Source organism: Alligator mississippiensis, chromosome 2, assembly GCF_030867095.1.
Source record: "Alligator mississippiensis isolate rAllMis1 chromosome 2, rAllMis1, whole genome shotgun sequence".
In the NCBI taxonomy this organism is placed as follows: domain Eukaryota; kingdom Metazoa; phylum Chordata; order Crocodylia; family Alligatoridae; genus Alligator; species Alligator mississippiensis.
Window position 1 is genome coordinate 295,142,043 of NC_081825.1, and position 23,778 is coordinate 295,165,820.

The 23,778-nt window shown below is 46.6% G+C and overlaps 1 protein-coding gene across 4 annotated transcripts in view; it reads right to left on the reverse strand.

Annotated features, from left to right (window-relative positions):
* ARMH4 (armadillo like helical domain containing 4) overlaps positions 1 to 23,778 on the reverse strand; it is a 129,461-nt gene that overhangs the window by 67,278 nt on the left and 38,405 nt on the right. For all 4 annotated transcript variants that reach the window (XM_059723351.1, XM_019479989.2, XM_059723353.1 and 1 more), the window contains exon 5: positions 23,115 to 23,360. In XM_059723351.1, coding sequence (XP_059579334.1) covers positions 23,115 to 23,360 — 246 coding nt within the window. The remainder of the gene's footprint in view (positions 1 to 23,114; positions 23,361 to 23,778) is intronic.

The following is a 23,778-nucleotide window of genomic DNA, read 5'->3' on the forward strand; positions in this document are numbered from 1 at the left end:
AATACCGGCAAAAACAATGACTTTTATTGAACCCTGCCATGTTAATGGAAGTGATCACTTAAAATGGGAAAAGTGTGCAGTAAAGTTATGAGAAATTGCTCCAGACCAAGTAAAAAACAGTTGCAATAGATAAACCTAATTATGTAAGAGAATAAGACCTTTCAAAATGAAAGAAGGCTGTTAGCACCTATGGAGCACAGAAGTTAGCAAAGGGAGCAGGTCAGCCATAACGGACTATAAAACTATCATCGGTATTAAGTCCAAAGTTTTTGGTGTCCAATAAAGCTGTGAAGTTTTGTTTCCAAGCCGATCTTCCGAAGGTGGTGTGTAGACTTCCCTTGAGGAAGAGAACCATGGGGTCGGAGACGGTGTTTAGCTTCCACTGTATCTACTTCTTTTCTAGACCTGAGCAAAGGAATTTTATGCTAAAACAACTGCCCAACATCTCTCCCAACTATAGCTGTCCTATACAAGTTATTTCTTCCACCCCTAAACACAAGCTGCTTTTAAAGGCTGCGAGCAATACTGACTGCTCCTTATGCTCCTCTCTGTGCCTGTCTTTATAGCCCGCGAATTACAGACTGATCATTGGGTTTAATCATTATTACTAATTAATTATAATTATTGTGCATTAATTAGCATACACATTCCCTGCCAAAGATGAGACAGATCTGTGCATCCAAGCTCAGATTTGAGAGAGAGATGCTGCAGGGAGCTTTTTTTCCGGTTTCTGCTTAAAACCTCTGCCAGGATTTCTTGCTGACTACAGCGACACCTGCTGCTCAGAACAAAAAGGGATCATCTGCAGTTTCCCAAGCATTGAACTTGCCATTCAGGACCCCAGGACCCAAGAGAAAATGACACCCAAACCATTCAGGACCCCAGAGAAAATGACAGGGTCTCAGCTGGTCTAAGATAACAGCTTCAAACCGAGGCAGGCAAATCTACATGAGCTGAACGCTGGGCCCCAGAATTGCATTGTCTCCTCTTTTACTCCAGACGTGACTGCATAGAAAAGGGATGTGATCTCGTATACAAAAAGCCTCTGTCCGCTACTCCCATGAGACTGGGCTGTGGGGCACCCGTTTTAAGCTCAACGCTTCAGTCAACTCTGCTACAATGCTTACATCATCCTTGGCAAACCTGAGCTAGGCTTTATGTGAACCTGCCCTGGTTTTTCATTTCAGGTAGGTCCACACTGCCTCTGTGGAGCCGTCAGGGCAGGTGCTGTCACACCCCACCCTCCTCCGCTCACTGGTATGAAATATGGGGGTGAAGCTGTCCCCAGAGCACCCCCTCACAACCACTTCCGTACTTCTGCCTCCAGTGGCACGAGATGAGCCACTGGGGCTGCTCCTGGAATGGCTTCACCACAGCATTTCCAAGCGCCTGCAAATGGGAAATGATCACCCCCCGAGTGCAGCCTGGCAGCGGTGCAGTGTGCCCTTAGCGATGCTGCATGGTTTGGAATGAAAGCTCAGACACAGCTTGCTTGGACTGACTGTTTGGCTGTGCGGTTTCTCTGAACCCCAATTTGAAAGCCAAAACTGACAGGCAAGTGCCAAAGCTTCACTCAGAGTAAAACCAAAGCAGCTTCACACAGCTCAGCAGTTCTTGAGGATGGGATTTACAACAGAGACCGGGCTCCTGCTCTGACATCATTGGGACCAACCTGAACTGTGCTCACTGAAGACTTGGCTCCTCCTCTTCAATTAATGCCTTTTCTATGCACCATAACAGAAAAAAGTGCAGCCACTGCTCTGGGGCTCGCCGGGCCTTCCCTCCAACTCATGCATTTGTACTGGGAGTTGGGCTATAGGCATCCTTCACATTAGTCCAAGATCTCCCAAGACTTCTGAAGCCAGAAACCCTATTGCTGGCTGCAGAGCTCTTACAACCAAGAATACCAAACTGCACGCCAAGGAGTTAGCTATACTCCATCTAGCAACAAAACACACATCCAGTTGACATAAAACACAGGTATTAAGCAGCTGACATCTTATAGGGAATAGGTCTCTATTGTAGGAGCAACGCCATCTACCCATTAAATACCTCCTCGATCAATAGCATGCTATTGGCTTTTCATAATAATCAACATCATCATCATCATAAATAGCTCACACATGGGCACACTGCACCTAAAGGAAAAATCCAGTTGAATCAATAGTGTTTGGCTTCAATGAGAGTGCTTGCTTAGTCTCACATTACATTAGATCTTCACTCCCTCCTACTGCAGCATTAGGGGGTATAAAGATTATGTATTAACTTGCTCCTAATTACAGAAAAAGAATAATGCGTTGAGCATTTTTCTAACAGGAAACTTCTGTTGAAGTCCCACTGCTTGCTTGAAGTTGCTTATACACAGATGCTGGTACAGCCAGGTTTGCAATGATGGGCTGGACTGAGCATAACACCCCAGAGAGACCCCAAAACCTCTGCAACTGGACTCCTGGAAATAAGCCGGCACAAGGGAGTGGCCGTATGCTGGGCCTTCTCACCCCCCACAGTATCCTGAATCTGCCTTGCCTGGCCTTGAGGGTAGTTAAAACACCTGCCAGGCTCTGCTCATTCATGATGAATTTAGGCAAATGGAGGACAGGCAGACCAGAGCTTCTCCCTGCCCTTTCTTGACTCCCTCCTCCCCAGTCTGCTGGAGGTAAGGGAAACATCTGGGGCAGGAACTTACCCATCTGGCTTTAAGCTGAGGGAAGTTACCCCTTGCAAGAGGAATCCTCCATTAGCAGTTTCTGGCCAAGATTTTGGCCACTTAATGCTGCTTGCGCAAGACAAAGCGACTGGAACAACATGGAGAATCCATCCCAAGACCCTTGTGTGTCTGGTCAATCAATGCTGTGTGCAACTCAGATCTACACATTTCTGCTCAAAGTTACTGGTTTTATAAAGGGAGAAATGATCTTTCCTCTTGGTACCAATTGCACTCATCTGTTGTGAAACAAGGATCTATCTGAAGGTCCATGTTTCAGGAGAGGGCTGTTTAATGATACATGAGCTAGCCCAATTGGAGGAGCAAGTGCATCTCAGATGAGGTAAGGATAAAAAATAAAAAAAAAAAAAGAGAAAAAAAATCAAGTTACCTAGTGCTGCCTGGATAAAGTTTTGCTTGATCAAAAGTTTGCTTGATAGGAAAGAAGCAATCTTGTTCCTATTCCCCTTGGAGATCAAACCAAAAGTCGTTATCTTAAGCCTCAGCTGTGTGGTGAGAAAGACATGGCTTAATACCCAAAGCCTCCAGAGAAATTAAGCTCCTTGGAATGATGGGTTGGCTGCTCCCACAGAATGCCAAAGCCTTCTGAAGCCAATGGAAGGATTTCCAGTGGTCTTGGAGCCAGTCCCAGGCACTCTAAATGCCAACTCACTGTACTAGTCCAACCCAATATCTCAACATATACCAAGCCAACACAAGGGCAACTAATTCTGATGACCTGAAGCTGAGGCTTAATGCTCCAAGGAATGCTCTGCACTTTCTCCTATCCTCCCTCACCTGATCTCATAACATGCCCGACACAAAATACAGCATCTGTGTATGAACGGTTGAGTTCGGCAATGTATATGGAGTATAGTGTCTAATTCATTGCATGCTGAATAGCATGATTGTTGTGTGAGCTTGTGATGGAAGACCTTTTGGTTATCCATATATGGCAGAAGTAATATCATTCAGCAGTGGAAAGACTTTACTCAACCTTCTTGTCTTTGTTAAGCTCACAGATGGGAGTCAAATTATGTGCACATGAACAAATATACTAGGAGGTTGTAGAAGGGGGTTGAATAGCTATACTGCTAAATTACTACAGTTACTGCTAAAAGTGTCACTAAGTTTCCTTTGAATAGGAAGGAATTAATGGTGCCTACAACCCCTCCATCATATTTTCACAAAAAATAAGCAGCATGAAGCTTATGCTTGGATGCCACACTGCAGGGAAAACCTAGGTTCTTCCAAATAGCAGAGGTGGTACTCTATATGTGATATTCTTCCTTCCAATTCAATACTGGACCAATGCTCCAGCCTGGTACAAAGACTGAGTCTGCTGCTGCACCTGGTGCCTTTTGAGGCAATAATAAATAATAACTTGAGATGGAGAAATGAGGAATGCTCATTTTGAGTCATTAATGTGTATAAGAGCTGGGGTTAACAGCACCCATCTAGAATTAACTTAGCAGCAGGTTCCCTGGCTCAGTTCCGAAGCTATAATTATATGGGGCCTCTGTCAAAGTCTCCAGTGATTTTAATTGGATCTGGTATTTTTTGCTTCCTGCTTTAAAGTGCTGAGATGTGATGCACTCCAATGCACTGAGATCTGGGGAATTTATGACTTGGCAGAACAGCTCTGCCAATGACTCCCTGTCTGATCTTGGGCAAATCCCTTAACTTGTCTATGATTCAATTTCCCTTTCTGCAAATTAGGGCTTGCAACAATAGGGCCTCGGGGCGATGAGCTGTGTCTGACCTTTGAAAAGCTCTGTATTGTGCTGTATCGAGACTGGCTTCTGCTCTGTGGGGCAGGGAATGTCCTTTTGTCCTGTACAAGCAAAGCACCCTGCTCTGCAGAGTCCTGGTTCAAGACTAGGGCCGTTAGGGCTTATCCACGTCACAGTGATGACAAATCCTGGCCAGGCTCCCTGCCAGTATGCCCCACCCACCCACATCTTCAGACACACTGCAATCCCCAAAATAAAGCAGTGAGGTTGCTCTGGGGGTGCCCTACCTGGCCAATCTCAAACCTATTAGAGACTGTGGTCTTAAAAATGACAGCAAGGGGCACCTCTGAGTAGCCTCAATGGTGTCCCCACGGGTTTGGAGAGTATCTGTAATGTAGGCAAGTGGGACCTGGGCAGAACCTGCTTGGGAACAACCTGGGCATGACATATAGGTGACTGGTGCCTTCTGAGTCAGGGGGGGCACTTGCCCCCCAGCAGCCAATCAACAACTGGGGTCCCCCCACAGCCAATGGTGCCAACCAGAAGGTGGGGGAGGGGTGCAATGCTGGCACTTCTAGGCCAACGCAATCAGCCACGGGGGAACAACCCCCACCCCGGTTGGGGCAACTGGCCATGGGGGGACTGCAGGGATCGCTTCTCCTGGTGCCCCCACTCCCCGGCCAGTGCTTTCGGGGGGGGGGGGGCACCAGCGAACTCACCTGCCCCTCCTGCCCGTTGCCTAAGCGGGGAATGCTGGCTGTCAAGGGGTGCACCAGCACTCTCAGGGGGTGCATGTGCACCCCCTATTTGTCGCTACCGGCAGGACACACTGCCACTGGGGTATAGGCAAGCATTAAAGTGCTCTACCCTAGAGGTGGATGCCTTCCAGCAGCAAGTGGTTAGAAAAGGATGGCTCCTGTTCCCAGGGGCTGACGGCGACTTTCCTACAGGTTAACTGGGACCTCTGAAGCCTTCAGATGAAAGTTCTTATCGATAGCATTTACTGTTGTATTAACACAGAATTGTCACCCATGCACCAGCTTCTCATTTATCAAAGACATGCTCCGTTTGCACCAAGACATTACAATGCCGTGCCACTGCCTACCTGTGCTTATCCTCAAAAGCAGGGGTAGCTCAACCGCAGGCCTGAAAGTCAAATGCGGCCCGTGGAGCCCTGGCACCTGGCCCATGGAGCTTCCTATGGGTTGGGAAATTTGGCAGTGGAGAAGCAGTGGCAATTAATACTACCATGTATTCCCACTGCCAAACTCCCAAGCCCTGCACAGTGGGTTGCAGCCAGGTTGCCCTCCTTCCACACAGCCAAATTGGGGCCAGGTTACACCCACTTCCCCTGGCACAGCCAGTTTGGAGCCAGGCTCTGCCCCCCTCTGCACAGCTGAATCTGGGCTGGGCCATGCTGCCCACTTCCCCTTGCAAAGCCAGATCAGGACCAAGCCAAGCCTCCTTCCCCTATGCAGCTGGATCAGGATCAGGCTGCCACCCACCCTCCTCCACACAGCTAGATGAGGCCCTGCTGTGCTCACTCCAGGCACTAGATCTGGCCCATAGGTGGGCTAAGCCAGGGGTGGGCAAAATGCGGCTTGGGGGCTGGATGCAGCCCACCAGGCCATTCTATCCAGTCCGTGGGGCCCCTAAAAAATCTACAAAATTAATATTTATCTGACCCTGGCTGCTTGTCATGTGGCCCTTGATAGCTTGCCAAAACTCAGTAAGTGGCCTTCCACCCGAAATAACTGCCCACCCCTGGGCTAGGCACTGCCCATCTGGTCCACCAGGCAAAAAGATTGAGCACCACTGCTGTAAAGGAAAAAAGTTAACTCAAAAGCAAAACTGAGCATGGCTAAAAGCTGCAGTTATAAGCAAACTACTGTACATGTCCTCATCTAAAATCTGCAGTCAGCTAGTAAATGCCAGGGACTGATCGCAGAGCTGGCATGAGCAGCACATTCACTCCACTAAACGCAGGAGTTGTGCCTGCTTAAACTGCCACTGTATGGCCCAGAGAGTATCTTTCATTCACGGCTCTTAAAGCACTTAGAGGTGGATAAGGATTATTACCCATCCAACATGGATTAGGAGCTAAACTAAAGCAACTTGCCCATGTCACACAGCAAAGCAGCTAGAATAGAATACAGGCCTCTTCCTCCTAAATTCTCCTGATCTAACAGCTAGACCACGCTGCCTCCAATTGAAGGCCCGTGAAACTCTGCAAGCTGCACGGACAGCTTATTCACACTAGAAAGTTAGAAAGCATTCGAACAGGAACTTGGGGAGCTGGCCAACCTCGTGTTGGCCATGACTTTCTGGGACAAGTTATGTGTAATGAATCAGGTCGTCAGGCAGTAAATAAATTATTCCCTCTCTACACTGCCTGCAAAGTCACAGTCCACACCATGGTAGTGAACATGGCCTGCTGCACCACGAGGTAACTTTCTAGTAATGATAAACTGTCAACGACCTGCAAAAGGAGTGGCTTTTAGCAAAAAGCAGATGATGGTAGAGTAGGGAAGGACCAGGCACAGGAGACCAGAGTTGTGTATCTTCTGCTCTGCTGCATGATTTGGGTAAATTGGGTAAACTTTTAGGCTATGTCTATACTACTTTCTTGGCACTCCCAAACATACCATGGAGGACACCCCACCCACATGCACCAGAGCTTGAAAAGAGGTAGTGAAGCTGCCTCAAGGGTGTCTGCACATTACCACCTGCAAGCCAAAGGCAAAGGCAACGATATGAAGAGAGATGGTGGAGGGCAGCTTCACGGCTCCATTTCCAGGCCTGCCTCGTGTGTCTCACCAATGCTAAGTTGCATCTCCCTTTGATTCCTGCTCCACCCAAACTTTAAAACCAACTGCCTGGGAGGGCAGCGGCATTTCTATGCAGGTAACAGTGAGGGAATCAACTGACTTCATGTCTTGTTATACTCTACCTGATTCCTGCTAATCTCTCTTCATTCTGCAGGTGTTAACAACCCTCTATCCTTTTTAACGGTCTTGATGTTTCAAACTATCCTTTCTTCTGCAATTTGGCTGTCTGTTAGCCATTTCTGGTAATGTCTCTCTTCCATTTCAAAGCCCTGGAGACTGTTTCTAGCTCTAGTTAAAAAATCTTAACTCAGGTGTGGTAACATTAACTCCAGTGTAGAAAGACTGATAGTTAAGCACTGGAGACACTGTCAAGATGCTCCAGGAGGCTAGATTTTGTTCTATGAATCTGAATAAGAGATGTACATGCAACTATGACTACAGGACTAATGAGAAAACATCCTTTCACTACTGGTATTTTGACTATTTTTTGCCTAATTTGTGAGGTTTTTTAAACTTTTATACATAATCTAGCAAATCAGCACATATTTTAATAGCTATATTTGTTTTTCCTTTGATCTCAAACTGAATAATATAGTATTAGGCTCCTGGCATATTAGTAAAGCTTCTAGTTTCTTTTTAACTGGGGGAAACTTTGTGTTGTGTTATATGTGCTGATACACTACTCTATCTGCATTTTCCCGCCCCCCCTTTCAAAATGCTAGATCTGCCCATGGGGATGGCACAGTATTCTTCTGATAATGAGGCCCTAAAAAAAATCACACGTCCACTGCCAGCATGAAAGAGGCCAAGACAGAAATTTCTTGGCTACTCTGACTGAAAGGAAAGGACCTTTTCATGAGAGTTCGTAGGGCAAAGCAGAGTACAGCACCTTTGATTGCTTTGAATAAAATCTGGTAAAAGTGTTTTTTAAAGAAATATGGTCACTAATCCATAAAGGGAAAAGTAAATGGTGATGATACTTCAGCTAAAATGTTTGCTTCATATTCCAGACCAAGGTGGGAGAAAAAAATAAAAAGCCTAGAACAAGGGACAGAATTGAAAAATCTTGGCAGCCACTGGACTCACTTCAGGTTAATAAAGCTTCAAGCACAGATGGTACTGCCAGCAAATTGCAAGAAATAATAGGTTGGTAGGAAACAGCCTTGATGAAACCCTTTATTACATTCTCAGGTCTGTCTAAGGCTATGATTAGAGGTATTCAAAAAGAAAGCAAAAGGGAAAAAATGTCAACGCCTGTAATAATATTCACCATATCGACCCCTTTCACTGATGAATGCCAACACCAGGTTTTTTGTAAACAACAGTGGCTTGAAGTTTGAAGCAATTATTTTATTACTGGTAGCTTGAAACAATTACACATTTCCAATATTTGCCCCCCTCACCCTCAGAGAGGGGAGAATTTGTGTGTTCACCAAAAGGGTGTCCTTTTAGAAGCACTTTGATCTCCACTGATCCTGAAGAGGCTGCAATTTCAACATATCCTAATGTGGGGAGGACCCCATTCTGGCTCCGACTGTCTGAGTTAGATACAATGCATCTTTACCTTCATGCAGGGATCTTTTTCAGTGATTTTCTCAAGGACCATCCTTGACTGCAGAGCTATCTGCAAATGATTGTTCCTGTTCCATTTTTCCCCGTAATCACTGTGCAATCAAGTCTTTAAGCCAAAAGACTTGTAACCTAAGTGAATTGCCACCTGGGTAGACAGCTATCAAACAGCCAATTCACCACTTACATCCTACTTTTTTTGGAGGGCAGATGGGTTTTGAGGGAGCCCTTTTGCATGAGGATATGTGCCATTTCTGCATCTATTCCTGCATCTGTCCAGCAGGCCACAGAGCAGAATGAGCAAAACAAAAGTCTCAGAATCAGAAAGACCTTGGAGTCTAATCCTGGATGAGCTATAAAAGAACTGCAACCTGGCAAAACCTTGTTATGGGACCTTCTGGGAATATTGATCAAACAAGGAGGTCACCGACAACTAAATGATCTCTCTAAGGACAGCTAAGCTTCCTGCTGCATATAAATTACAGGAGAGAGGCAGAGGACAAGCATATCCACATGTAGCGGTTCTATATAATAGAAGAAAAGATCTGCAAGGTGCAGATACAAAAAAACTGGAAAAAAAACCCGTGATTATTATTGTTCGCACGACAATAATGCCTGCAAGCACACAACCAAGATGGGCCCCACCTCAGAAGAGTTCCCACACTAAGACTATGTCTGACACTGCCAACTGCAGCGTAGACAGCTAACTTGGGTACCAAACCAGTCTAGCTGTGGCAGCATAGACTAATGTCCTGTAAGCTAGATAATGAGTGGGATAAATTAGCCCCACTGCAGCTCCATCTACTGCAGTACTGGATGGGATAGACAGGCTAAGAGGCCCTCTCCATTATTGGGAAGACAGAAATCTAGGCCTGGAGTGAATAGTCAGGTGGTTCATGGAGCTTTCTGCTACTGGATTAAGATTGCTTCAGGTACCCAAGCCAACTCATTTAAAGCCAGCTTGCGTGTTTTTGCACTCTACTGCTGTCTGCATATCCTAATATGAGACAGCAAGTGAAAAGCCAAGAAACATACAGAGCCAAGAAACTGTCTCAAAAGGTTCAGGGAAAGCTTGGGCTATGGAGAGGCTGCAGCAACACCTCAACGTCTGCCAGTAAAGTTGGGCTGGCTCCATGAGGAGCTCACCATGCACGCAGCATAAAGGACTGGCAGGTGCTGTATGATTTGCAGACAGAGTGTACTTGCCCCAGGCACATCCCTGCAGGAGCTGCTTCCAGTCTGCGCAGCCCAGGTGTGAGCAGGGCTCTCAAGCCATAACCAGCCCAAAGACTATGTCCTGCTCCCTTGAACGGGGCTTGTAATATCACTGGGCACTCTGCCTAGCAGAGGTGACAGCTGTCATAAGTGAAACGGTGTAAAAAGCAGGAAATGTCAAATAACCTCCAAAAGAGATGAAACCTCACAGACCTCTTTCTGACCCTTACAGACATGTCCACACTGCAAGCTTCTGATCCCTAGCAGCAGCAGCCCAGATGCACTGAACAGCTCCACGCAGGCTTCCGCCTAAACTGGAACATGTGTTGCCATGTTTGCATGATACTCCAGGTGGGTTCATTAGCACTGCAGAGCAACAGACACTATTAGCACATCCACTCCCTGCTATTTAGCCTGCTATAGAAATACCCAAGCCCGTGCTGCACTGTGACCACACTGCTTCCAGTTTAGAAAACAGAGGGGTAGCTTGAAAGTGCCACTGATGGGGGCAGTACACTTACTGTGTAGCTATAGCCTAAAACATGAAACGTGCCTTCTGGCCCTTTCATGCCTGGGCCCACTCCCCTTATGTCCTTCCCCGAGCCTCTGCAAAAGGCTCTTGCTTGCTCACAGCATCCACCTCAGCCCCTCTAGGGCTCCCATTCATTCCCAAGTTCCACAGAGACAGCAAAAGCCTATATCACAGATTTGTAGACTCTAGGGTTGGAAGGGACCTCAGTAGGTCATCGAGTCCGACCCCCTGCCCTGGGCAGGAAAGAGCGCTGGGGTCAGATGACCCCAGCTAGGTGCTTGTCCAGTCTCCTCTTGAAGACCCCCAAGGTAGGGGAGAGCACCACCTTCCTTGGAAGCCCATTCCGGATTCTGGCAACCCTTACTGTGAAGAAGATACCATCATCCTGAAAAAGGAGAGGGAAATAAGGACCATTGCAAGCCAGCAGGTCTATTAATCTGCCCAGCTTTGCCAGCACCCTCCTGGCCAGTGCACCAGCAGGGGAGCCACACCAAAGCCTGAAGTGACCCTGTCTAGCAAGGAGTTGGCCAGACCCCTCCCCAGCAAACCCAACATCTCCTGCCCCATCAGCCAGTCACACATTGGAGCCACAGGGGTGCTCTAAACTGGGAAGCTGCCCCCCACCCATGAGGGACCCCACTGTGCCCTGCAGCTGTGATAAACACCCGAAGATGGCATGGTTTTGACTGCCTTTAGCCACATGTAGACAGAAGTCACGCAAGCCACTTACAGCTTGGTCCCGTGGCATTCAATGACTCTCCACTCCACTGCAAACACTGTCACTACCTGGCAGGGCTGGGCTCACTTGGGGATTTAGCGCCTGTAATTTCAAAGGCTTTCGGAGCTGCAGAAACTCCAAGGAGAAGACTGAGGGGAGCCATTGCAGCAGTTTTCATGGGTGTCAAAGACCATAAACCATCCTCAATGAGTGCTGGGAATAGAACAAGAAGGAATAGGCCTAAGTTTCTAGAAGAGATATGTTAGCTACCACCACAATGATTCTGAAGTGTAAGCACTGAAACCAATTAACCAGGGAGGTTATGGGCTCTCCATCACTGGAGGTTTTCCAGAGCAGGTTAGACAAAGATCTGCAATGGTTTAGGTATAGGGGAATGGTGTAAGGGGGCAGACTAGATCACCTCTCGTCCCATTTCCTAGGACAGTTAGGGACTGAACATGAAGTTACAGCAGCCTTTGGAAAGCGTATCCTTTAGCTTTACCTTTTCTTCCAAGGCCTGGCTAATCTGTGTCCATGGGGAATTCATTTGAAACTGCTCAGTCAATAAGCTCTCAGCTGGAACTGCTTGTATACAAAGCAGCGGATATTGCAAGGAATTTCTCTTTGTCTCGTTGAAGTGGCAAATGAATTTTCTGTTGGGCCTAAAACTCAAAAGGCTAAAAAGAAAAAGAGGAAAAGATGTTGTGCCTGGGAAGCACCTGTTACTTGGCTGTCTGCTTTAGCAGATACCCTTAGTTTCACACCAAGTTTGATGAAATACCATTTTTTTTTTTGCCAACAGGAAGAACGAAGACCTAGACAAACACGGCTCCTTGTATAAGCAAACACTTCTAAATGTCTCAGTGATCCTTGAGATAGTAGTTAAGGATTGATAACAAATGGGTTTAGCTAATCTTATTCTGACATGAATTTAACCAGGCCCATAAGCCTTTTGGAAGGGCTGCTATTTCAAAGTCATTTATTTGCGAATGTTTCTGAAAATATCCAACCAACAATGTCGCATTAAAATATCAGCTCAAATTCTCCACAAGATGGTTTGGTGTGAAAAGACTCTTGCTCTTTTCCTGCTACTTTGTAATAGGTGATAAAAATGCACGGTCTAATCCCAAGCAGATTCTTTTCATGTACTTCTTACAGCGTTTTCTTTCAGAATTATGCACTTTGAGGCTATTAAGCAAAATGCAATTCTTTTTTCCCCTCTAAGGATTCCCAGGGAGGGCTCACCAGTATGCTAATTCTAGTATAAAGCCCAGGAATAGCTGATGGATGATAACAATATTACTGCTGCCTTTAATTTTGTCTCCATCTTCATTTGTGCCATGCATCAATAATCATGCCATTTCCTACCAGAAGAATGAGGATCTAACCAATTAATATTGGGTGGCCCATGTGGAAACAGAGAGTGTCTTTTCCCTCTCATAATGGAACCAAAACAGTAGAATTTTTAATTTAAAATGTAGTAAAACTGATTCACAACAATGCGCCTCCAGTCTAACACTGGCATAACTCCCTTGGTTTCAATGGAGCATAAAAATTGAGCAGCAGAATAGTGGCAAAGGCTCACTGTGTGTAGGCTCACGTGTGACTTGTTTTCTGTTTAAAGCCCAACTGTGAAACCCACATTTGCATTTTTTACTAAAGAGTTATGGTCCTGCATTAAAGTTTCTTAGTCTCCTCATCACAGATAAATGCCCAACAGATGGAGCGCATTCCATTAAACACTTTAATTACCACTCAAGCTTACTTTTCATATCTTTAATTTCAACCCCTGTAGCTTCAGGTTTGCAGAGAAAAATAGACTGGTCCTAACTACATCCTGTGCAGATATCTTCATGGTAAAATGGATGCTATAAATGGATACCGTAAAAGTACAAAGCTGTGAATTTGGGTGGCTAAAATGATGGATTTTAAGACACAGGATTTTCCTCTTTAAGTTGATTTCAGCTTGCTTACTGTGTGGTAAGTCAGCACAGGCTTATAGTTGTAAGTATGGACTAGGTGAACTGAACTGGTGATCTCCATCCAGATCTCAGTGAGCAAAACCACCATCACAATTAGCAGCCATTCCACCACCAATTCACCTAAACGCTAACTCTGCAGACGTCTAGGGAGATCGTCAAAAAAGTGGCCTCTCTGAAAATCCACTCGGCTGTCCTATTCCTGACTCTGAGCAAATTAAGACATATGAAGGATAGAACAGCACAAACAAAACTGAGCACAGGCAACATGGAAGGTAGCCCCAGACCAGCTGAATAACTGGACTTGGACGCATCCCCACTACTTCGCTACTGGACAAAGCCAGTGGCACTTCCTAAAACTGCATATTCTTAGGGACAGGGTACTATATCAGGGCTTAGAAGACCTCTGCTCTTTTCTCAACTCTGCTGCTATTTGTCTTAGAAGGCGTCACTTCATCAATCTGTGCCTTCCTCATCCTTTTTCCACTTAATGCATTTATAACTTGTGTTCCTCGTGTTATATGCATATGCAGTACCCAGCACAAGGGAAGAAAGGATACTCCAGTGGGAATGTAGCAGAAGACAGATGTGAACTCAAGCCTTAGCATAGCACTTTGGGTTACCGATTAACATCCAGAGGATAATCCAGTGCTGGGTACTACCCTAGGGCCTGGGTTCAAATCACAGAAGTTTGGGCAAGTCACATAATCTCAGTTCCTCACCAGTAATATAGGGATGTGTAACAGGGAGCTGCCTCAGCCCCTATTCCAGAGGGTAAAGGTGAGTGCCAGGGAAACAAACTTACCTGGATGTGGAGCCAATCAGCCATATCTGCTGAGAGCGGCAGTGGGGATCCAGCTGGAGAAGGGAGGCAACAGGGACTGGTGAAACAAATCAGAGGACTGACTAATTTAATGATGAGAAGGGGGTTGGGAAAAAGAGAATCGGCTATCCGAAGGAAGAGAACTGATCTTCCATTAAGGGATGTGATGGAGAAGAAATGAGTGAGAGTCAAGCTGGTAAAGAATAATTCACTGACAGAATTGAGAGGAACCAAAGACAGGTGACTGAAGAATAATAATGTGCTTGTCAGGGGCACCCGGTTAGAGGCTAATTCAGGGGTGGCCAAACCACGGCTTGGGAGCCACATGCGGCTTGCTGGCACGGTACTTGTGGCTCTCCAGAAATTGGCCACAGCCCCATCCACTTCTCCCCGAGGCAGCTCCGAGGGACAACGCAGCCCAGCACTTCCTGCCACTCCAACTTTCCATGTGGGAAGTGAGCCCCAAGCCTACCCTCCTCTCTCCTCTCCCTCCAGGACTGCTGGCTCAGGAGCCGGGCTGCTGGGTTGGGGGCTGCAGCTGCACCGCTTACCCCGGGGCGCGCTCCCCGTGGGGAAAGCCAGAGTGGCTCAGCGCTGTGGTGGCAGGAGCCCGATCCTGCGGCCTGCAGCCAGCACCTGCTGGCAGGAGCAGGGAAAATGGGAGGAAGAAGGGGGAAACAAAAGGTGCAAGGGGGAAGTGATCACCTCCACTCCAGGTCACTCGGCACCCCTCCCCCCCCCCCCCCCCCCAGCTCTTTAACTTTGGTGGAAGATCAGATGTGGCTCCCATGGCAAGTAACTCTGGCCACCCCTGGACTAATTGACTGAGACTGGATCAGTGCCAGGAGTGACTGATGTGAGGAATCAATTGATGACTGACAGTTCCTATGAAGGAGAGCGCTATTCAGGAACTGCCTGGACCATGGAAGGATTTGCTGATCAAGGCAGGGACTTAAACCCCAGACTAATTTGATTCCCTAAGTGGGAATCAAAAAGGAACTGGGTGCATCTATACCAGGAAGTATGGACTCCCTCCCAGCCAGGTGTAGTGAGGACAGGGTGTAGAGGAGGTGGACCCCTGTGGAAGAAGCTTTGCTGAACTTGTGTCTTGGTACAGACCAGATCAACAACTAACCTCCCCATTCTTGTATTTTCTTTAATATCAAGGTGTCACAGGCGAGTGACGGGGAGGATAGGAACAGGGACGTGAGTGGGTTGGAGCTTAGATACACCCGCCAACAGGATAACAACACTATCACAAGATGTTGCGAGAGTAAATACATTTAAGATACCGAGGTGCTGAGAGACTTCAGTGCCAGGGACTATTAAGTGTAAGACAGAAATAACAGAGCTCTGATCTTGGTGGGAGCTTGGAGGTACTAATGGAACATAAAGACTATTAATTAAGGTCAGGAAAGTCGTCTCCTTTACCATTACAGGGGGTTATATAAAGGAGACTGCTCGAGGGTCTAGAAATCATCAGCAAACCTCAAATCCATTATAAAGCAAATGAGGCTCTCCTTGCAGCCAACATTCATCTGTGTTCACTCAATCACAGAAGAGCTATCAAAGGAAATAGCTCATTTTCTATAAATTTTGTCTCCTATCCAAAGGCTTGAATTCCAGCATGACTGGCCTCTTCCTAAGAGTCGGTGTTCTTCTAGGCATTCACATGCCTAAAACTAGGCAAGAGATCCGAGGGCGGAAGCACAAATCCAGCTGGTAAACCAGAGGGCTCCTACCACTGCAGTTGTAACAGCCCATGATTCGTTGCCAGCCTTTGAAGGGATTCCTTTTATTGGAACTCTGCAAACAGGTTCCCATTCTCATCTTCCATAGGCAACATGTTTCATTTGACAAGATTCAACAATTATGTAACAAAGGTGCAAAAGAAATTGCCCTCTCCTTTGCAGTGATTTATGGGAAGGAGAGATGCTTCTTGGTTAGTTATTGCCAAGACACTGGTTAGACTCACTGGGCGTGTCCAGGCAACTGTGCACATGCGTTTCCCCAGGGACAAAGAGTAGCAGTGCATAGTTGGTGCTGCTACTTGTCCCTGGGGAACGCCCATGGATGTGTGCTCTGACGCATGGCAAGTTGCCCCAGGTGGGTTAGGGGAAGCACCTGGGCTAGCCCCAGCAACCACACCTGGGGTCCTGGAGGCCAGGGCGTCAGCAATGGTAATCCAGCAGCAGGCAGCCTGGCCACCACTGGAGTATGGCTCCAGCCAGCCAGGCTCCAGTTTAGGGTGGCACACATTGCCACCACATGCGCTGCCCCAATTTTTTCTAGCGCAGGTTTTTTTTGACACCAGGATCTCCCAGTGTCAAAACCTCCATCCCCCCACACTGCAAATTAGCAGCGCAGGGAACGCTTGCATATGCAACGTGTGCAGTGTGCGTGCTCATCTGGATGTGCCTATAAGGTTATCAGGAACTTCAAGAATCATCCAGAGCAGTGGTTTTCAACCCTTTTTCATTTGCAGACCCCTAAAATATTCCAAATGGAGGTGGGGATTCCTTTGGAAATTTCAAATGGAGGTGCAGACCCCTTTGAATTTTAAGTGTAGGTCTTCACATGCTTTTGATTGATCATAGTCATCTTTCACAGACCCCTCAGTCTGTGGACCCCCAGGCATCAGCGGACCACAGGTTGAAAACCACTGATGTAGAGTAAACCAACTCCCTACCCAGATACAGGATTTGCTGCTACTAAATCATCTCAGAGAGATGTCCAACAAGCCTCTTTGTGAAAACCTGCAATGAAGAGTTAGACAGTGAAAATACCTATACGTGAGCAGCAACGCTGCTCCAATGTGCTGTAATTACAGTGCATCAGAGCTGACTCGATTGAGTCTGCTGGAGCGTGGTAATTACCATGCTCCGGCAGCCTCCAGCGTCTCGTGTATCAGCATCCCCATGCTTAAAAATAGTGGCAGGGGTGTTTTATCTAAACAGCTGCTCCAGGCACTTTAATTAGAGCAGCTCTAATTAAAGCGGCCTCCCCACCACTCCCACACAGCACATGTATAAAACGCCCTTGGGTAATGAACTATGAGAAATGTGAGCTACATCTTTAGTAATATAAGCTCTGCCTAGGCTCTGGAAACATTAATTTATGACAGATGAAATTCTAGCCTTGACAGTTTTAAGAAGTTCTACTTTCCTTCCTTCATCCCTTTTTATGATGACTGGGAGGTGACCAACTACTCGAGTGCTTGGAGCTAGCTAAGTAGATTTCATAGATTTCATAGACATTAGGGCTGGAAGGGACCTCGGAAGATCATCGAGTCCAGCCCCCCGCCCAAAGGGCAGGACGTCAGCTGGGGTCATAGGATCCCAGCAAGATAAGCATCCAGTTTCATCTTGAAGGTGTTCAATCAAGGCGCTTGAACAACCTCCGGTGGCAGGCTGTTCCAGACCTTGGGGGCTCGGACAGTAAAGAAATTCTTCCTTATGTCCAGCCTGAAACGGTCTTGTAGTAGTTTGTGACCATTCGTCCTCATCATCCCTTGGGGCGCTCTGGTGAACAAACGTTCCCCCAGATACTGGTGGTCACCCCTGATAAACTTGTAGGTGGCCATCAGATCACCCCTGAGCCTGCGCTTTTCCAGGCTAAAGAGCCCCAGGGCTCTCAGCCTGTCATCGTAGGGTCTGCTTCCCTGACCTCTGATCATGCGCGTGGCTCTTCTCTGGACTCTCTCAAGCTTCTCCGCATCCTTTTTGAATTGTGGAGCCCAAAACTGGACGCAGTACTCCAGCTGTGGCCTCACTAAGGCCGAGTACAGGGGGAGAACGACGTCCCGGGATTTGCTTGAGAAGCATCTATGGAAGCATCTATGGATGCAAGCCAGCGTTTGGGTCACTGGCCAAAAGTACCTAAGTTAGAAATCGCAGAGAAGTATAAATTCCTTTATACATTTTTAACTGGCCAATAAAAATATCCAGGCTTTGCCAGTTGCTTAACCCAGATATTTGTGGATTTAATTATATATTCTCTAGAGAACTGTAATAGCTATGAGGCCAAGTAAACACAATAACTACCAACTCGATGGGAATTTTTGCTCTGAGAGGTACTCCAAAAGAGCCCAGAAGTAAAGGGCTTGCTAAGTTCTGAAATTCTGAAACCAAGAGATTGCATCCCCATGAGTGTAACGCTTTTGCAAAGTGCTTTGCAGACAGAAAACGCTGAGTGCTGCTATATAAGCACCAGGCTTTTACAGTTAACAAAAATGAAAATTCCACAAGAAATGAGGCCATTATTTATTATCCGTTTATGATATCCTGAAAAAAAAACGAATACTGAGGCATGAAAACTGGCTGCTGTAAGTATGCAGTGATTTACTTGGACAAAAATGTCACTGGATATTCCCCTGATAGACTTAATGTGCAGCCATTAATAAAACAGACTGCAACAGCTCTGAAGGAGCCATTATAATCTACTGAGTCAATGATCTGCAAACACAACTATATGAAACCCAAGTGTCATAGTTACGGGGCCGGCTGTCCCTCTGTTCCCTTCCTGGTCTCTCCAAGTGCATCCCCTTAGAGTCTTGGGCCTTGTGCCTTTACCTCTCGGAGGGTATTGTTTATTTTAACAATTTTAAAAAGGATTTAGAGAAAAAGGATTTAAAACAACAGTCTACGTACAAATCTATCCTACTAATTCTTACTGCCCTCTTATGGCAATGTGGCCAACTTGTGCCACACATGCCACAAGTGGCACTGGCAGCCTGTGTGACATGCAGCAGATCAGGAAGAGGGCCGGCAGCACCAAGACAGATAGGGCAGGGAGCACCAAGCAGAACTGCGGATCAGATTGGGAAAGGGGACTGCAATGGCACTTGTGGAGGGTGTGGGGCTTAATCTGTGGCACACTTGCTAAAAAGGGTGACCCTTGCCAATAGTGTGACTGAGGGAGGGGGCAACCAGGGCAGCAGCCTCAGTTGGAGGAGGAAGGGGTAGAAAAATAGCTGCAACCAGCACTGCCCCAGGTGCTGAGAGGCTGCTCTGGGCTATGCTTCTGGTCCTCACTGTCCTATGGTAGCTAACATAGAATCATAGAAAATGAGGGTTGGAAGGGACCTCAGGTCGTCACATCTAGTCCAACCCCCTGCTCCAAGCAAGACCAGCCCCAACTACATCATCCCAGCCAAGGCTTTGTGTAGCCAGGTCTTAAAACCTCCAAGGATGGAGATGCCACCAACCCTCTGGGTCACCTGTTCTGGTGTTTTGCTACCCTCCTAGTGAGAAAGTTCTTCCTAATATCTAACCTCAACTGCTGCAGCTTGAGACAACTGCTCCTTGTTCTGCCATCTGCCACTACTGAGCACAGACCAGCTCCATCCTCTTTGCAACCCCCCTGCAGGTACTTGAAGGTTGCTATTAATTCCCCCCCTCGATCTTTTCTTCTCCAGACTAAATACGCCCAGTTCCCCCAGCCTCTCCTCACAGGCTACCTTTTCAGGCACTCGTAGTGGATTATTGTGTCTCAGGCTAGTCTTGTGATAAAACTGTCTCCTTGACCTGAGCATGTCTTCCTTCATTAACCTGCTATGGTTCTTTTGATCTCTTTGGTTCCCAAGCATTTTCCTATCCTAGAATTATCTCTTAACAAACAACCCGCCAGTGTTTGCTAAGGAATGGTTTATCTGAAGCCATTCTTTCTCCCTCCTCCGCATTTTTATTCCAACAGCCCCTATTTAATTGTACCAGTATATTCATACAACAAACAAGCCAATAACCAGGTTAACTCAGAGTATTCAGAAATCATTAATGGGCAGCTCCCAGGGCTCAGAGGGGAAGAATGGCTTACTGATTTGGGCAGCAGCCCAGCACTTGGGACACCTGGGTTCAGTCCAGTGTTCTGCCGCAGACCTCTGCATGACTTCTAGCAAGCCCCTTAGTCCAGCTGTGCCTTGGTTCTTCCCATCTGTAAATCGAGGGTAATATCACCACCTTAAGTCACAGGACTGCTGTGAAAATAAACGCATAGAAAAGATGGCGAGGTGTGCAGCTACTACAATACAGGTGGCTATTCGTACTAGCTTTGACAATCAGAAAGCTAAGCTTTACAGAGAGCAATTAGGTTTCCAAATATTCAACAGAAGTATTTGGCTGTTAAACGAGGTGGACAGTAGCCAATGAGACTTATCACAACACTTCCCATCTTCTCCCCAAAACAATGAAGGAGAAAAGGTCACCTCCATCTCCTAAAGGTGAATTCTAAAATCTCCCCCTGTAAGTCTGCTTCTATACACTGCAATAGTTCCAAAACATGGGTTCAAAAAACTATAACTTGGTCAGACACTCATTACAGTGTACAATCAAGAGCAGAGATACTTAGCCATATTAGTGGAAAGGGGGGGCAGGAGACAAGGCAGGGTGGCACCTTAGGGCATTTATACATGTGCTCCCGAAGGCGAGGTATGTGGGGGGCACTTTAATTAGAGCATTTCCGTGAGGCACTCTAATTAAAGTGCCCAACGTGTCATGTGTATCAGCATCCCTGGCTGAAAAATAGAAGGAGGGGCACTTTACCTAAAGCTCAAATGAGGTGTAGTTAAAGCACCCCCACCGCCATTTTTCAGTGCGGGGACACTAATACACATGACCCTGGAGTCTGCTGGAGTGCAGTAATTGTCACGCTCCAGCAGGCTCAATTAATCTGCAGCAGCTTCAGTGCACATGTCTAGGCACCCTTACAGACTAACTCATTCAGAAATGCATGAGCTTTTGTAGGCTATAGCCTACTTCATCAGATGCTATGAATTCTCTGCATCTCTGAATGATTTCATCTGCAAAGCACCACACTGTACTGTAGAATCAAGTAATTTTAAATTGCAGAAATAAAACGAAATGGGCAATTCTACTCTAAAATAGCTAATTACACAGTAAGCTCTTTGGGGCATGGACATATATTATATATATATGCACGCTTAAAGTATGCCTAGCACCACAGGGCCATGACCCATGGCTGGGATCCCTAATGGTAAATAACAGGAATGCTTTCAGAGATAAGGATGAACATCATCATAGCTCACTCCACAGAGCCTCATCATTGTGTATTCACAGAATGCAGTCATCCACTGTCTGGAGATCTCTGCTGTACAAGACAAAACAGGCAGGGTCAGTGACAGATCCATCCCGTTCTTTAAACTTCTCTACTCATAGCTTTTGTCCTCTGCCTCCCCATCAAGACTCCCAACACGAACCTCCAGCCTCCCCACCTCCTCCTCTGAAGCTGAACGTGTTGGTAACTGAAAGAGGCGGGCAAGTTCCATTTTAAACCAGTATTGATTTCAAACAGATCCCTTCCTGCTGCTGTTGACACAACAACTTCCTTCACAGTATCAGTCTGCAGAAGAGGAGACAGCATCACATCTAATATCTCAGGGCTATAAACTGAAGTATGATGTGACCCTTCATCCTCATCCCTGAGGCACAGGACAAAATGCTCACACTTCTGGCCACCACTGATAGCACAAGAGGCAAAGCTTTCCCAAGATGCTGGCCAAGAGTTTTGCCCTGCAAGATGCTGAGTGCCATGGCCTTGAACCAGGCAAGCAGTTAAGGACGAGCTGAGTTTCCAGCATGTATATAGTGCCATTAAGCTGCTCAAACCACCACAGAGGCCGTAAGCACCATGGCAAGTAGAGCCCATTACTTTTTCCTCCCAAAGCACCATAAAGATAATGTAATAACAAGAATAAAAAACTTACCGAGTGGCAAGTGCTTCTCCAAACCCAGCTCTAGGCTCTTAAAGTTCACTGTCTTCCACCTCTCTAATCCAATTCACCAAAGCTAATCAGAGAGCAATTAATGAATGAGAAGGATTCACTTCCCACCTTTCTCCTGTCCAGCTTGATAGGACACAGGCACGTGGAACAGACTTTATACGGGAAACATCAAACGTGATGTTCTTCAGAGTGAGAGTTAGTCAGCCACAGAGATGCAAGACCTGATTTAATCTCGGTCTGCCCCTCAGCAAGAAAAGAACAGCCTTGAAACCGAGGAGCTTGAAAAATGCCCTTTGATTTGCTTCAGAGGATACCAACAATACTAGTGCAGGTTGGGAACATGGACTTACAGGGAAAAGAACTGGCGCAACACAAAGGAACTGAACACCCAGGGGAAGTGCAGCTTATTAGAACAGAACCTGTACAAGAAGCTGATGACAAAAGGACTGGAGAATCCTTCATCTGAAGGGCTCGTTGGTATGGGTAGATGCTTAATGGTCCCACACTGAGGTGTTCTGTACAAGCAGGAGTCCCACAGGTATTGTTGGGAGTCAGTAAGCCCTTCATACAAAGAAAAATGACAGTGGCCTATATCCACCCTTGGGGATCTTGTTCTTTCTAAAAACCACCCTGTCCTATACCTGGTCACCTCACAGGGCCCCTAGCTGTACAAACCTCATCGGCTTCTGAGTTTCCCAGGCGGGGTATGTCATGAAATCTAGGGTTTGAAGGTAACAGGGGTATCAATTGAATATAACTGAGCACGCGCCTTGTTTTTTACCCATCCCTAGCTTTGTTTAATACAACAGAACTTCACGCCTCCCAGGCAGCCCCATGTATCCTGAGCCCCACATGCTCAGGAAATGCCAAGAAGCTAGCACCTAAAAGAATTCAGCATCTGAAACAGAAGCAGTGGCAAAATGCTTGATTAACTATTGCCCTCCCCTAACCCATGAGCCTCACAACCCTGAACCTTTCCTCAAGGAAAGAAGCTTCTCTTAAAGCCCAGCTTGCTGCATTTGCAATTGGCCTGCTAGAGTGTTGGCAGAGCAATGCAAGACCAGGCCCTGGAAACAGAAGAGGAGCAAACATGGTGCATGGGTTCTCCCCAGATGGGATGCTGTGTGACTGGGGATACAGAGCCAGATTCTGGCCCACACACACACAGAGGTATGAACCTGGAGCACATCCAGTGAAGACAGGTTACTCCAGATCTAATAAAAGCGCTCAGGAGACAGCCCACCTACTCAAAGGATAGAAGAAACTTTCTCTTACCAAGGCCCTGGTTTTGCTGTTCCCATTCGATGGTGTCTGGAACTTGGTAAGATACCCCAGCTAGCTGTGCTTCAGGGTTGCCCAGGCCAGCGAGGGGTTCTTGGGAGGGCTCACCAGGAAGTGTGAAGCCTGGCAACTCAGTATCCCCTTCCATGCTCTCATCCATTGAGTCTATATCTTTGTCTTCCTCTTCCTCTTCTTCTTCCTCCTCCTCTTCTTCTTCATCCTCCTCCTCTTCCTCACCCTCTGAGGGATAGAAACCGAAAGAACAATTCTGAGAAAGACCCAGCAAAACAGATTTAAACCTACAGCATATCTCTGTGTCCACTCAGTGAGTTGACTACCAAAACCATGATATATTTGGTTTATTTGACTATTTGGACCAAGCTCCATGCATCTGATAGGACACACAACACTCATGAGAGGTTAATATGGAAAAGTAAGAAGCCTTCTGAAGTTGCCAAGTAGCCATGTTCTCAGGCAACAAGACCTGTTCTCATGGACTAGGAACAGAAGTTACATGTAAACCGGTAAAAGTGATCAGAAACCAGTTCAACTTTGTAACACAACAGAAATTCAGTGCATATAAACCACTTTCAAAATGGCGAAAACCGGTTTAAGATAAATCTGGATGGGTGTAGTATCAGATTTAACAGATTTAAAT